Source organism: Buteo buteo, chromosome 2, assembly GCF_964188355.1.
Source record: "Buteo buteo chromosome 2, bButBut1.hap1.1, whole genome shotgun sequence".
Classification (NCBI taxonomy): domain Eukaryota; kingdom Metazoa; phylum Chordata; class Aves; order Accipitriformes; family Accipitridae; genus Buteo; species Buteo buteo.
Window position 1 is genome coordinate 47,331,195 of NC_134172.1, and position 14,590 is coordinate 47,345,784.

Consider the following 14,590-nt stretch of genomic DNA (forward strand, 5'->3'; position numbering starts at 1 on the left):
CACAAGCGTTTGCTGAAATTAATTGCTAAGGAGATCTGACATGACACGTCTGAGAGCCTAGTGCAGTCCTTACAAAAAACCCATGCTTTTCAAGTTCAGTCCTCTAAACTTGCATTTTTCATATGACATAAGTCTTCTACCATCTGGGAAAGTAAATAGAGATCATCCTTTTTTCCCCCTAGTATAATAGACTTCACTTCGTCACTAATGCAGGGTTCTTGACTTCTAGAAATTGATGTCATTTGTAATACACACAGATAGGCCAAACTGAGACAACTTGTTACAAGTAATTAAAATCGTAAGCTCAAAAAAACCCAGTAGCCAGAGCCTCTGCTTCAAGGAGGGAGCAGGCTAAAACAGCCACAGAGACATTGCCCTGGAGAAGGGCTGCCTGGCTGTCCCTCAAAACACGGTACTGACGTGACTTCAGTGAGGGAACCTCGCTGGCTTCAGTCAGTAGGCAACTAAATGAGTGAGTCACTGTTACGCTTTCCCAAGTACAGTCACGTCAAGGTGTTATTACTCAAACACCTTTTATTGAAAGCAAGTCATAATCTGGAATTTGCGACAGACAGATCTGTTCTGATTCATCCACATATACTTAACCATGGGAAAGGCTGTTGGGGTGGCTCGGTTGTCTGTAACGTTTGGGACGTGCCAGGCTGTCCCTGTTCTCTGTTTATTGCCAGCCATCCACGTTGGGATTTCTCGATATCTGGCTAGCTCATTTCTTTATTAGGTAATGAAAAATTCATTTAAAAAATCGGACCTGTGAGTACCAAGATGTTATTGCTGGGCTTTGATGTCTTAAGAAAGAGGAGGGTAGTACCAGATTTGTAACACTGTTCCTCACTCAGGCATGGTCACAGCTCCCCCTGCCCCGCCAAGTAAGTTCTTTTTGGCTGTTCCTTGCCTGCTACTGCCTCGACCCCATTGTGCATTAACCAGCACCGGGAAGCTCACCAGCAATGGCAAGGTCCCAGCTGCAAAAGCCTGTGAGTACAGCTTTGCACAACTAGCCAATCATAAAGTAATCATACATTAATTGCATATAATTACATAACCTGTTAAATGCCATTAATCCCTCTAAGTGTACCAAATGTCCTGTGTCCATACGATCTCTGCCTGGTTACAGCTCATGTTTCATGAGCAGTTAAAATCACAGGCTCTGTGTTAAATCGCTGCAGAAGGCTGTGCTGACCTGCTCCAACCACAGGTCACCGGAGACATCTCTGAGGGGAAACTGGTAACTTGCATGAGAAGGTACCAGAAACCACCTGCTCTCAGTGCGCGTGCTGGTGGGGCAAAATGGGCAGAACGTGTTCCAGAAGCAGTGGCTAGCGCTGCTACCCTCCTCAGCCTGAGCCGCTTTTCACAGTACCATGGAAAAAGGTAGTAGTAAGAAGTGTTACTCTCCCAACTACACATTAAGGTGCAGCAGTTTGTAAGTGACAGCAGTGAGAGCACACGCCTGGATTTCAGCTGAGGTATTTCAGCTGTTCTCTTCCTTCTGTACCGACACACATACATACTTTTAGACTAAATGTTCAGGAGCAGATGTTTTTCCAGCACATGGCAGTCTAAACACTGCAATGTGGGACAGAGTTGTAAGATGTACTCTGTGAAGCAGCTGCAGTAAACACATGGAATTAACTCCCGGAATCCTGTTACTTGTGACAGCACAACCAGAGCAGAGCATGCAGAGCTGTGTCTTGCACTGTGGTTTTAGATCTTGGGCAGTCTGGGTGACAATAGCTTTTTCTCAAGGTGCCCATCTTTTGGTGCAGTCAGCATGCTCCGGTCCCCACTGGTGATGTGTATCAGTGCTGATGCTAACATTTTTTTATTTTTTTTTCACTATTACCCATTTTACATTGCAAAGAAGAATAGTACTGGGTTAGGTTTGGATGAAAAACATTCAATCTATACTGGTGAAACTTCCAACTCACATGCATACACCTTCACAAGAACAACAACAAAAAATACTAGTTTACACACCACCTATGCAGATTTGCAAACAGGTATACAACCGGTCGTTTCATCTAACAAGAAAAACCTGAGACAAGTAAAGCACCTTACTTTCCCCAAGAGTTACAGCAGGGCTGGGTGAGGTGTCCCTCCCATGACTGTAATGGACAGAGGTGTGGCCAAGATAAGACTCATCTGACTGACTCGGGCACACGCACAGCAAATATTTTAACTGAGATTTTGAGACCCATCGTATTCTGTATCCCAGAGCTGCCAGACACCAGCTGCCAGAACAGCCCTGGGTTTGCTCAGATGGTAAACCAGACAAGTGTATCATCAAAAGCGTTCTCTAGTTGAACAGCAGCTTATAAAGTTCACTAAACCACTTAAATTAGTCTAAGTTCTGCCCAAAACCAGCAACCTCAACCTTTAAACAAAAAGCTATTCTAGTGGATGACAACTTTTAAGCCCAAATGAACAAGTTTGATCTATGCGAGAGAATGCCTGGAAGTCTGCAAACCAACATGCATCCACACACAAAGTTGTATTTTTTTAAGGCAACCGCGCTTACGTTTCTACTGCTTTCTATTTTAATTTATTACTCTACTCAGTGCAGGCTGCAGCATGGAGAACGCACACCCAGCAAGCGTGTCTCCAGAAGCTCTGGCCTCCACTGTGCTGCAGCATGGGGGAAGGGGCCAGGAGCTTGTGCCGCCCTCACACAGTGAACACCAGGAGTAACAAGCCACATTGACATGCAAATCATAGGTTATGCATCAATCAAGATATCACTTTTATTAACTGGATTTTCCATTTCTGTCGCACACCATGAATGTTTATACAATGAAAAAGCCAAACATTGCTGGAAGCAATAAGATCAGCTGATATTTCTGTACCCTCTTAACACACACACATGGATTCTTTCGTGGTGAGAAATTTTTATATTTCTGTTCATTAATTCTGTTTATTTATACTGCTACTCTTAAAATTCTGTGTCAAGATTGTCACATCTTAAATACAGATTAAGTTGCTAGAGGTACATTTTTTTATATATATATTTATATACACACATACAGAAAAATACAAGACTAGTTGTTTTTCCACAATATTTAATTTATACACTACTGTAACTATATGCAACTTTTAAAGACACGTTAAGGGGTACAAGAAACTGTTTACTTGCTCTAAATAGTTTGGTCCAATATTATCTTAATGTAGTGGTTATTCTCGCCCTTCCTTTTACGTGACAACATAATACAACATACACCACATGCACAATCATTCACCTGTCAACAGATGGAGAAAGGACACCACTCAGACTAACATTTGTACACCCAAAGGTTCAACCAACCACACACAACTATAAGGCTATGATACAACTATGCAGCATAAATGGTCAACACTGCTGTTCTAAAGTGAGCACCATATATACAGTTGTATATAAAAACATTGGAAACAAAATACACCTGGGGTTAGTTAAAAGGTGCCATTCCAAGGCTGTACATAATATCAGGAAAGAGTATTTACACTACTTGGAAAAAAGCTGCAACAAATAAGTTTATTGCCAATGCCCTTTATAAACTTGTCTCCTACTTGGATGTTACGCTCACTGTCTGTGAACCACACATCTCATTTCTGGCCCTTGGTAAGATCCCTGCTCAAAAATTTCAATCAAATATGTTCTATGGCTTCACCCACACATCTATTCTTGTAGCTTTTGATTTATAAATATCACACTGACTAAACTGCAACTAGAGTTTAAAACTTAAAGAAGGAAAACACTTATCATTCGCCTTGTTTAGAAAGCAGAATGTAAAATCCCCGACTAGGCTAGCCAGTAAGAATACCCCATGCAATTTAGACTCTCTTAGTAAAGTCCTTCACTCATCATCAAGAAGAGCTGTCATGAGCTGTAGAAATTATGACCAAGCATAACGCCATTCTTTGGTGCTCTGCTCACTCTGCGGTGGACGTGAAACGCATTGTATTTGACCATTCTGCACATGTTACAAGATGCTCAACAGTGTAAACTCCTCCCAGACAGCCAATGTCTGCCCAGGGTGCTGCTACATAATACCACCAGTTTCACTAGCATTGCTTAGAAGACCCAGTGCACAGCATGAAAAAATAAAACATTCTTGCCCTTCCCAAAACTAGGAATCTGCAATATATTTTATTCTAGATAATAAAATTCCACAAAGTTAATTCATCTGGTCAAAAGTATCCTTTCGTACAGAAATACTCTAAATCAAGACCTTGCCACGGCAATGGGAAACCCGACAGAAAGGCTAAAAGCTGTAAAATAAATACTTTCCTATATGCTATTTTAAATTGACTTCATGAAAAAGCATTATTACTGAGGGAAAATAAGTGGTGTACATGTGGGGAACAGCAGTATTTTAAGTCTTAAAAAGAGTAATAATGAGAAAAATGTAAATGACAATAACAATTTCCATTTGAATCCAATTACCTAAAGGTTTTCCATCCCTTATTGCCTTTTGAAATCTCAGGGAGGGGAGGAAAGGATAGGGGAGAAGGTTTACAAGGTAAAAACCTAAAATATTAAGTGTCATGATATACTAATAACAAAAGTAATTCATACAAATACTTTATTTTCAGTTACCATGTAAAAACTCAGAAGTAGACTTAATAATTTACCTTTTTTATATTAAAAAAGAAGATTGTCTGCTTGTAATATTAACATATTTCTATGGGAGAAAGCTGCCTTACAAATCTACTTGCCTTTTTTTTTTAAAAAAAAAAAAAAAAGAAAGAAAGAAAACTGCCTCTAGCAAAACAAGATCTTTTCGGTTTGATTTTTGAGCCACAACTTTATCCATATTATAGCTTAAGACAAACAGGTGTGGGTTTAAAATCATATTTCAAGATCACTAATTTTCAGTGCATCTTTGCTTTGTACAAGCCTTGGAACATCTGAAAGCTCCCTGAAGAGTTTTCAGCATCAAAACATTATTGCTTTGGTTCTGTTTCAGACACATAGAAGTATGCCACATATCACATATTTTAGTTATCACAGAAGGTCAGAACAAGAATTAACATTTCACAAGCAAACAAAAGCTTCTCTCTCTAGTTTAAGTGCAGAACATGAAACTTCTAAGTGCTCCATTTACATTAGGATCCAGATATTTATTTTAATTTAATCCAGATCTTCCATAGTAAAATTATAAATGTAAAAATTACACAATAAAATATTGTTTTGTTGAAAAAGAAAAACATATCGGCTAGCAGCATGCAAAGACCATGCATTGTCATACCATCAAGCAAACACAAAATTAAAGTGTAATAAATAACTGCTCAAAGCCCACTTAAAAATCTTAAGACAATAAAAGGGGGTCTGTGACAAGGTGTGCACAGCTCTGAACAGGAAGAATGATGCTGTCAAGTAGATCGAGCTATTAAAGTCGGGTCGTTGTCAAATGACATGACAACAACTGGTCTGACTGGAGGTACACAGCAGCCCCTCCTTTGGGTTCCGCTGAATATTCACAGATATCGTCTTTTCACAGAGAGGTAGTTGTAGCACATTGTTTTTCAAGTTCCTGTTCTTTATGCGTTCCAATTCATTTGCTGTGTCTGACATTTGGTCAGAAAAAAACTTTAGGTTGCCCAACGATGAAGCCTGGTTTGTGCTTCCGCTGGAACTTATGCACATTTTCCATGTTGACTTCTCCTGTACTTTTACACTGGAAAAGGACAGATTGTTTTGAGGATCAATAATGTATTTAGTGCTGCTGTGAATCTGTGAACCTAGGCAAAGGCTCATTAACTTCAGGCTTTCAACCAGTTCCCCTGCACTTCTAGACGATAGCTGCATTGAGTTCCCGGATCCAGCGCATCTCCGAGTGGAACCTGAAGTGTTGTTGGTGCTACCACTGGAGCTACCAGAGGGACTCCCCCCACCTTTGTTGTTATCACTTGGGCTCGTTTTGTCTACCCCTCCGTTTCCATTACTTGGTTTGCTTTGTCCACCACCATCTCCTTGGCTGCCAGGTGGCCCTTCGCTGCTATCCCGTCTATGCCAAGAATAAGTAAACCCACTATCTTTGTCTAGGCGTCTCCTACTTTCCGAGTCATCATCGCTTGTTTCTGAGCTACTGCAACTAGAGCCCCGTCCCTGGCTTTTCCTCCTGTGATAGCGTTTATGCACTGTGCTAGGTGAAGCAATATTCATTTTTAACCTGCTGAGCTTTGGGGGTAAGTTCTCATCCATGTCGAACTCATCATCTGACTCGCCCTCCTCAAAGATTTGATTGAGGACTGGTGCACTCTTTCTCGAAGTAAGACGATTTGTAACTGAAGGCTTACGGCGCAGAACAACTTGAGTAGAAAGAGAAATAGGTTTCTTATCTTCTTCATCCTCCTCTTCATCTTCCTCTACTCTGAATAAGCACTTGCGGCCACTTGTAGTGGGTTTTAAGCTCACCGATGGGACTGCTGAAAGTGCTGGCCCAGCTAATTCAGGGATATCTTCTTTCTTTGCTGAATCGCCAAGGGTCTTGCTTCTGTGGCCATTGAGAACATTCTCAGCTGTGCGAGCCGGTGACTGAGGAACAGTTGCATGGGAGAGAGGAGAAGCTGTAAGGTCATCCTCCAGATCTTGGGGCACATCGATTTTTGTTGGCCATGACTGCCTACATAAACAATTATAAAGGATAAAAGAAAAGTTAAATCATGGCAAGCATTTCCGAACATGTAAGAAAACATAAGATCTGCACAACAGAAGCACAAGTACTGTCACACAGATTGGCCTGCTGGGTGGCATGTTTGTAAGTAACAGTACTGAGTAACTGAAGAAACAGAAGCATTCTCAGAGAATGTGCATTCATTTAGAAATGCTGTTATTTGAAAGGAAGATCATATATACAAAAGCATAGTTTAGAAATTATGTTGGTTACTGTTAAATGAAATCTTAAGATTTCACTGCTCTCAGAAAATGAATTAAGCAATAAAAAACTTTAAATAATTGTGTCTCAGAGAAAATAATCTGAAGTAGGTATAGAATCACCAGTACCTAGAGGAAGATACAAGCTGACTCAAGCGTACCTTCAATAAGATAGTACTGCAAACTACTTTTAATCTAAAGCTTCTGTTATTTTTTCCCCAGTATTCTTAATATAAAAATTAGGTTAGAATTAACATGAGTGAGACTGAAAAGTTGAGTCAGAAGAAACATTCTCTCATTTTAAGTAAGTCTCATTCAGACTAAGCTCTATTCTACAAAATCCCCTTTAATTTTAAACACACATGAATTGAGATCATACATTTATTTGTCCTTAGCTGAGCAACTGGACTAATACAGCTGCATGAATTCAAGACTCAAGCTGCTTAAGAATATGACACTTGACTAAACTGCAAATCCAAGTTCAAAATATATGACTGTGTACTAGCATTGGCTCAAATCAAAATGAAAGTAACACTTGAGTGTAAATCAGTTTTACAGTTAGCATCTGATGCCTTATCTCCAGTATCTAAGCTAGTACCTAATGATTTGTATTTTACTTTAAATCCTAATATATATTGTAATTTTCCCATAATGCACACCAAATAAACTAAGAACAAAGACTGTCGGTCTTTATTCCCTCTCTGTATTTTGAAAGCCTAATCCAAGACCAACACCTTAACACTGAATAATTCTTCAATTGCTTCACTCAGCATAAGCACCATATTTCTTGTGGAGACCAAGAAATCTTTTCTAACCTCTCAAAGTAAGAGTTAATTTTTAATTTAAAAAAGTTTGCCAGTCATTTAACTTGACATAACTAAAATACTCTTAACATACTGCATGAAAAGCTGTAGTTGAGACCTCTCTTCACATATGGATAGCATTACAAGACATTCCCAACCATATTTTGGGTGTGCCAAAAGAAAGGGCTGTAGCCCAGTTTAGAAGCAACGCGTAGGTGGAAAGTGGGAAAGGAAGCAGAGAATGTTTCGCACCAAGCGTGACCCCAGATATCTTGGACAGCCTGCGTACGAAAACGGAAGGATCATACCAACTTCCTGATCTCTGCTGTGTTAAGAGGTCAAGCTGAAGAAACAAGGAAAGCTCGCACACCTCTTTGCTACTCTTACTCTAAATGTGTTGTTCTTAAGGTTTAAAGTTAATGGAAGCACCTACACTAGGACTGCATTTGCTCAAGGCTCCCTCTGTAACAGCTGGATAGAAAAGGATCCTAAAGTGTGAGATGCCTGTCTACACAGGGAACAATTGACAGCTATCTTCCCAATTGTATGAACTCTGAAGAAGAGTACTTTATTAAAGCCAACATTAAACTCGTCAAGCCTAACTGCAGACTTTGTTTTGAAGTGGTAGTTTCAGTTTTGCTTAACAAACCAGCGATACAAAAATCCACCAGGATCCTCTTAGGACCTGGCTGCCAACACACCCGTGTAAGCCTGTGCAGCCCGTTCCCTAGGAGGAGCTGCACAGGCTCCTTCCTGTCTCCTCGGGCACTGGGAGCTGCCGGTGCCCTCCCACCAGTTTCCCTCCAGTGAGGGGCTCTGCCTCGAGGGAGGCCACACAACCAGCAGCTCCAACCCAAGCTGTCCAGACAAGAAGCGGAGCCCAAGCTGTGGTCCTCCTTGGTTTGACACTGGCATCCTCCCTTAGGCCCCAGCTGACTCCAGAAACACTGGGAACCACTGACCTAGTTTTCTGATGACTTGTGCCATGCTGGGTATTTTAAACACAAACAACTGTCTGTGATTAACAAATAGGACTTAAATAAATTAGAAACATAACTACAAAAGTGACAGAAAACGAAGATCTAAATCTTTCAAGAATTTACCATGTTTTAAGAACAGACTGGTTTGTCAGCAAAAAAAAGGAAGAGAGTTCTGTGGCTGTCACAATAAAGGGTAAATATAGTATCTAACAGTACTGTAGTTTCCAGGCAATAAACCTCCCCACTACCGTATGTTTATCTCTTATAGCAGCCTATGTTTGCATCCCTTCCCCCCCACCTCCCCTCCATTCCCAGTAGGCCTAAGGGGAGAGTGAGACAGAAGGGAAGCTCCAGGTTGCAAGTAATTTAAAAAAAAAAAAAAAAAAAAAAATCTTTTGAAGTCTCAAAATCAAAGTAATGCAGTACTTTGTTGTCTCTTCCGTGAGGTCATTCTATATAAATACTTTCAATCTAGAACCACCATGAAGACAAGGAATAGCTACCTGAGACCATTAAGGGCAAGAGTGCCTGAGTTTATGCAGATGCCCTTTGTCATGATTCATACTCATAAGGCAGGCTTTAAGTACTCCATTCAACTTTACAAATTCATATCAAGATTTAGATGGAATGAACTTGTTTGCTCCAGTTCCTCATATAACTGGAGCAGCTCTTCTACTGCAAGAGCGACACTGATGCAGAGAAAAAACCAAAACAATTTAAAAGCAGACTTTGTAGTTTTAGAATTTTCATTTGAAGTTTTCATTTCATGCTCTGCTTGGCTTTCTTTTTCAAAAGAAATTGACATAAAAAAAGAAGATGGTCCATTAAGAGAACTGCAGAGTGAAAGTTACAGTATTACCCTTGAAGAGACCTGAGCTCTGTAACACCAAGCTCCAGGCCATTTAGGTTCTGTAGGCAACCCTTAGTTGCCTGCAACAATAACTCTTTGAAAGTACTTGTAACCACACAACATAAAATTTCCTACATAAGTGACCACTGAGTGAAGGACCTTTTAAGCACAGCAATAAAGTTTCAGTCTACTCTAGTACACAACACAGGCTGCAGTCTCATCTGGAGATGACAAAGATGTTGAGAACCACTGTAAGGTTCAGAGAGAAATAACTCATTATTCAGCTAGACGGAATGGTGTTCAGAACAGACTCCTTTAAAAGCCTCCAAAATCTCAGCCTAAATCCAAGGTAACAACCAATGGAGATGATGTATCTTTAACCTATTTTCCAAAGTGCATGCCCTTAATTTATAACTTATCCATTTTTTTCCTAGATTGAAATTGAGGTAGTAGTATCTGACTTTTGTCAATCAGGCCAAGGAAAATATAGATATGCAGCAGAAGGACAGCATAGCATTTATGTCCCTATTATCATTCCTATTAAATAATTTCACATGTGACCTTGCATGAAAGTTGCACAAAGAAACCTTTGAATGAAAAAGCTATTTTGTCTTTTTCTCCAAATCCTACAGACAGATTAACAACACTGAAGCTAGGCAGCAACTCTAAACATCAGCACAAGCACTTAATATTCTTCTCTCATTAAGAGATTAGCTACCAACAATTGTTATTATTGCTAATAATAGTTACCAATAATATTTTACCAAAACCTAAAAGGCAAATTTTGAAGAGACTGGAGGTTAGAGAACAAAAATTAATGGAAATGCCTCAGCACAACCTCCATCTTCACTATAAAGTTTGTCAAGATGGGCCAATAAAGATTTTTTTTCAATACCAGCAGATCCCTAGTTGTAGTCTAACACTTAACTCAGGAAATTAAAAACAAAATGTTTAAGAAAAATAAGTGTTCAAAACACTTATCCTCCAATATCAATGTGTGGGTAGAAACTATACTATTCACCTTGTGTTTGTTTTGTTAAAGCATATGCCACTAACTGAAAATATGGGATGCTTTGCTAACTGGTTGCAGAGCAAATGGACTGGTTGAACATAGCAATACCAGCTAGATGCCAGAATCCCACTTCCCCCTTTAGTTTTACTGTGTCACAAGCTGAAGCTTTGAAAAATCTCAGGGAACCTTACTATGGGGTTTTTTAAATCATGTTTTTGTCAAACTAAAAAAAAAAAATTAAAAAAAAAATCTATTGCCATATCTTTAAATGGGTGATTAAAGCAATTAATTCAACAGTTTTCCTTATACAACAGGCATATCAACTGATATTAAAAAGAACACAACCTACAGATGTTTGCTCTAAGCTTGATTTAGGGGATGTTCAACCCATTTAAAAAAAAAATCAAAGCTAACAACTAAACCTAACATCAAATTCAGAATGATTTCTCATTTACAAGTAATTCCCCATCAACATGTTTATGGATTATGCAACTAATTTTTTTTCCAGGGATTTATATACACAATTTGTATGAGGAACTGAAGGTCAATGAACATGCCCTTTCCTAGCAGGTGTGAAAACTTACTACTTCAGATACAGCCTTCAAATTGGTTAGGCATTTCCTGAAAATGGTAGTAATTGAAAATATTATTGGTAACTGATTTCTGAACAGCTTCTGAAGCATCCACAGCACTTTAAAGACATTTAAAATTTGCAATGAATAAGTATTTTACTTTTTTTTTAAAAAGAAGTACTTGAGCAATTCAATAATATTCTCATTAAGCCAGCTTAAAAATTTTGATTCCTAAATTCTCACCTGAACTGAGCTTTGATGTTGCTAGGGCTTGCAGATCTGGTCTGAATTTCTTTCTCTTGTTTTTCTCGCAGAATCCTTTCAGCTAGTAAGAAGTAAGTAGCAGTGATGTGATTGTATTTGTTAGTTTCCAATGCCCTAAGAAAAGTACAAAACATGAAATAAACCATACATCAATGGTTTTCTGAAAACTGGACCTGCATCTCGCACAACTTGCTGTAATTCTCATAGCAGGAAGAGCGCCTGAAAGCAGAACTGTGTATTTTTGATGTTTGGACAAGCATGTCTTGGTTTTATATAAAATAAAGAGCCAACAAGTCTAGTAATTTCAACTATAGTTGGATGAGGACATCCTCAGAAAAATCATAAAAAAAATTAAAGAATTCTTACTTTACTGAACATTCTTTAAATGATAAAATTGTATTTCATTAATATTATGCACCCATGATGGGCTTTCCCAGTGGCACATATAACCACAAAGCACTAATATTTGTTTATGCAACAACTGGAGGAAAAATGTTCATTATTTTAAGGCTGTCACATTAAGTTTACAGTAAAATTAAATTCATAAGGTAGTAAGCATCATTCAGACATTCTAACAGAAAGGATGCCACTGTTAAGACAGCTAAAAGCTTAAGAAGCGAGACTGCTGCTTCCCCCCCCGCCAATGGTAAGCTAGTAACAGTTTTTCTAGCTTAAGCGCAAGTAGAAAAAAATAATTTTAAGTCCTCTTTCAATTTTGGAAATATTTTAGAAATTTGGGAGTTTTAATCTATTAGAAGAAACTATGTAGCTTTCTAGCAAGCTCACTCAGTGACAGTTACTATTTTGCATTATATAGATAAAAGGAATAATATTTTAAATTAACAAAGATTCAGGTATACTGGAAATGTACTAAGGGAAAAATGCTAGAATTTATCACCTCCAAATATGCATGAGAGATGAAACACAAATAAAAGCATGGATTTCAAAGTAGTTAAATTTACTTAAGATGGCAAACTACCACAGGAATCAAACACTGTTCCAACACATTTTCTTGGAATTTTTTCCTAAGGTTGGGTCTACTTAAGTATTTCTCATCCTAGAATATCCCACCACAGAGCAAGACTGTAATACTTTGTTTGTTAACCGAAAGGCTTGACATTTAAACACTGGAGTACCCAGGTTCTCAGGACATTCTTTAATCAAAAATGACAGATGCACAAACCAAACTGCATATAGAAAATGTATAACTTACTCCACTATTGTATCTCGGTCTGCAATATCACCAAGAACCATGCGTTGTATTATACTGTTGTGTTCCTCCTCAGACAGATTTTTATATGACACAAGAGGAATATTGTACTTTGTTGCAGGCGATGGGTCAACTCCTTGGAGCCACGCATGGTTTTCAATCTCTTCCAAAGATGCCCTTCGCTTCGGGTCTCTCTGCAACATCCGCGTAATTAGACTGTGAATAAAAAATAAATCTAAACAAAATGCACTCACATGTTTAAAAAGCAGCCATTGTAAGAGCAACGTTAGGAAAAAAATTTCTGCTGTTGGTCCACATAGATCTTTAGAAGTCTCTACAGTAAACAATGTGATGGGAAATAATTTATTCTCAAATACATTCCAAATATTGCTGAACTGAAACAAACAATTTACTTATTAAAAACTATAAATATCATAAACACTCCAGTTTTCATTCACTATGCTTAGATTCCTAACCTGATTTTGCTAGTTTGTTTTTAATAGGTCTTAAAGGGCAACTGTCACAGATGGCCTAGGCTGGTCTGTAAAGTAATAAAAGTATAACTTTCTATTATTGCTGCTGTCAACAAGAATGCGGAATGGCAAGATAAGTAGAAATACTTTAGTCTAAAATAGCTATTAGACATTCGATTCTTCAGTGTCCCTGAAAGAACACTGATCTGTTCTATCCATAGAGGGGAAAAAAACCCAAAACAAAACACTATCTGGGATGATGAAGTGACAAACTGACTAATGGGTTGATACTGAGTGTTTACAAGTGCCTGAAAGGAAGTGCATAAATTCCCCAAATAAACAGAGAAACACGACTTGATTAGCATAGCACATCTCTGTTCACTTACTAGACAAGAAAAATTCTTGGAGAAGGTATTTTTGGCTTTGCACAACAAACAGAACAGGTATATACAGTTTTGGTGCCAAGGTTTCAATGAAAATTTATTGCTCCAACATGTGGAACGAAAGTTCTGTGGTTTTCACGTAATGCTTTTTATTGCACTAACTATAGTACACTATACAACTTCAAACTGCAAGGCCACACAAATCACAAAAGTAGTCACAATTTATTTGTATTTTTTAGTGTAAGATGATGTATGGAATTAAAAATGGAGATTAATTCACACTTCTTAAAACTCTACTGTAAAAAAAGCATGTCACATACATACTTAGTAGCTGTGGTCTCTGCCTTTACCAAAAGGAAAAGCGGAGTGAGACATGGGAGCCCTGATTTTCTTTGCTTTTGTTAACATTATGACAGAAAGGGAACAAACTATATACTTCGTCTGATTTTTTTTAAACTACACCTGTAGTAAAACCACACGAATGTACCACGTGTGCCTCCTGCTTTAAGCTTGCTTATGCAAACCACCAAGAATGCTTTTACTCCAGGCAGGAAGTTTAAACATTCCCAGAGTCTTTTCCCTAAGAAAACCTAACCTATAGAGGACTTGGGTAACTGATCATACATTGTTGATGCATCATGTAGAAAAAGTAGATCTACTTGGGCCTATAAGCAAATTAGCATTAGCCAATATATTAAGCAAAAGGCTGCAAAAAATAAGTTTCCTGGCTTCAGCACAGCATGCAGCATCTCAAGAGATTTATTTGATACAATTCACTGATAAGAGCTCTCTTTTAAACCTCTTCCTGTATTGCATTTTAAACCTCTTCCTGTATGTAAAGCTCTTCAAGCTGTTGAGAGCACCGATAGCAGCTTTTCCATGTTACTGGAAATGCTAGACACTAATGACAAGACATGAAAACCAGCTATGGCATCATGTTATGCATTAGATTCCCAGACCATACAGACAACAGGTGAAGAGAGAAGCAGTCATTATGACCACAGCTGTAAAAATTTCCTTCTGTGTCAAATAACAGAATCCTAGATGCTGCCATAGTTTTTTGACTGGACCAAATGCATTTTTCAAGTATTTATAAAGGCATCTGGACTTTCATATTGAAAATTTAAAGATAGTCTATTGCAGATTCAAGAACCCCGCCAAACATTGTAAAA

General features: G+C 38.4%; 1 protein-coding gene across 3 annotated transcripts in view; it reads right to left on the reverse strand.

Moving 5' to 3' along the window:
* Positions 1-2,737: 2,737 nt before the first annotated feature.
* Positions 2,738-14,590, reverse strand: part of SNRK (SNF related kinase) — a 41,234-nt gene continuing 29,381 nt past the window's right edge. For all 3 annotated transcript variants that reach the window (XM_075053358.1, XM_075053377.1, XM_075053367.1), the window contains exons 5-7: positions 12,566-12,778; positions 11,332-11,466; positions 2,738-6,620 (exon numbers count right to left, since the gene is read on the reverse strand). In XM_075053358.1, coding sequence (XP_074909459.1) covers positions 5,402-6,620; positions 11,332-11,466; positions 12,566-12,778 — 1,567 coding nt within the window. In that variant the 3' untranslated portion in view covers positions 2,738-5,401. The remainder of the gene's footprint in view (positions 6,621-11,331; positions 11,467-12,565; positions 12,779-14,590) is intronic.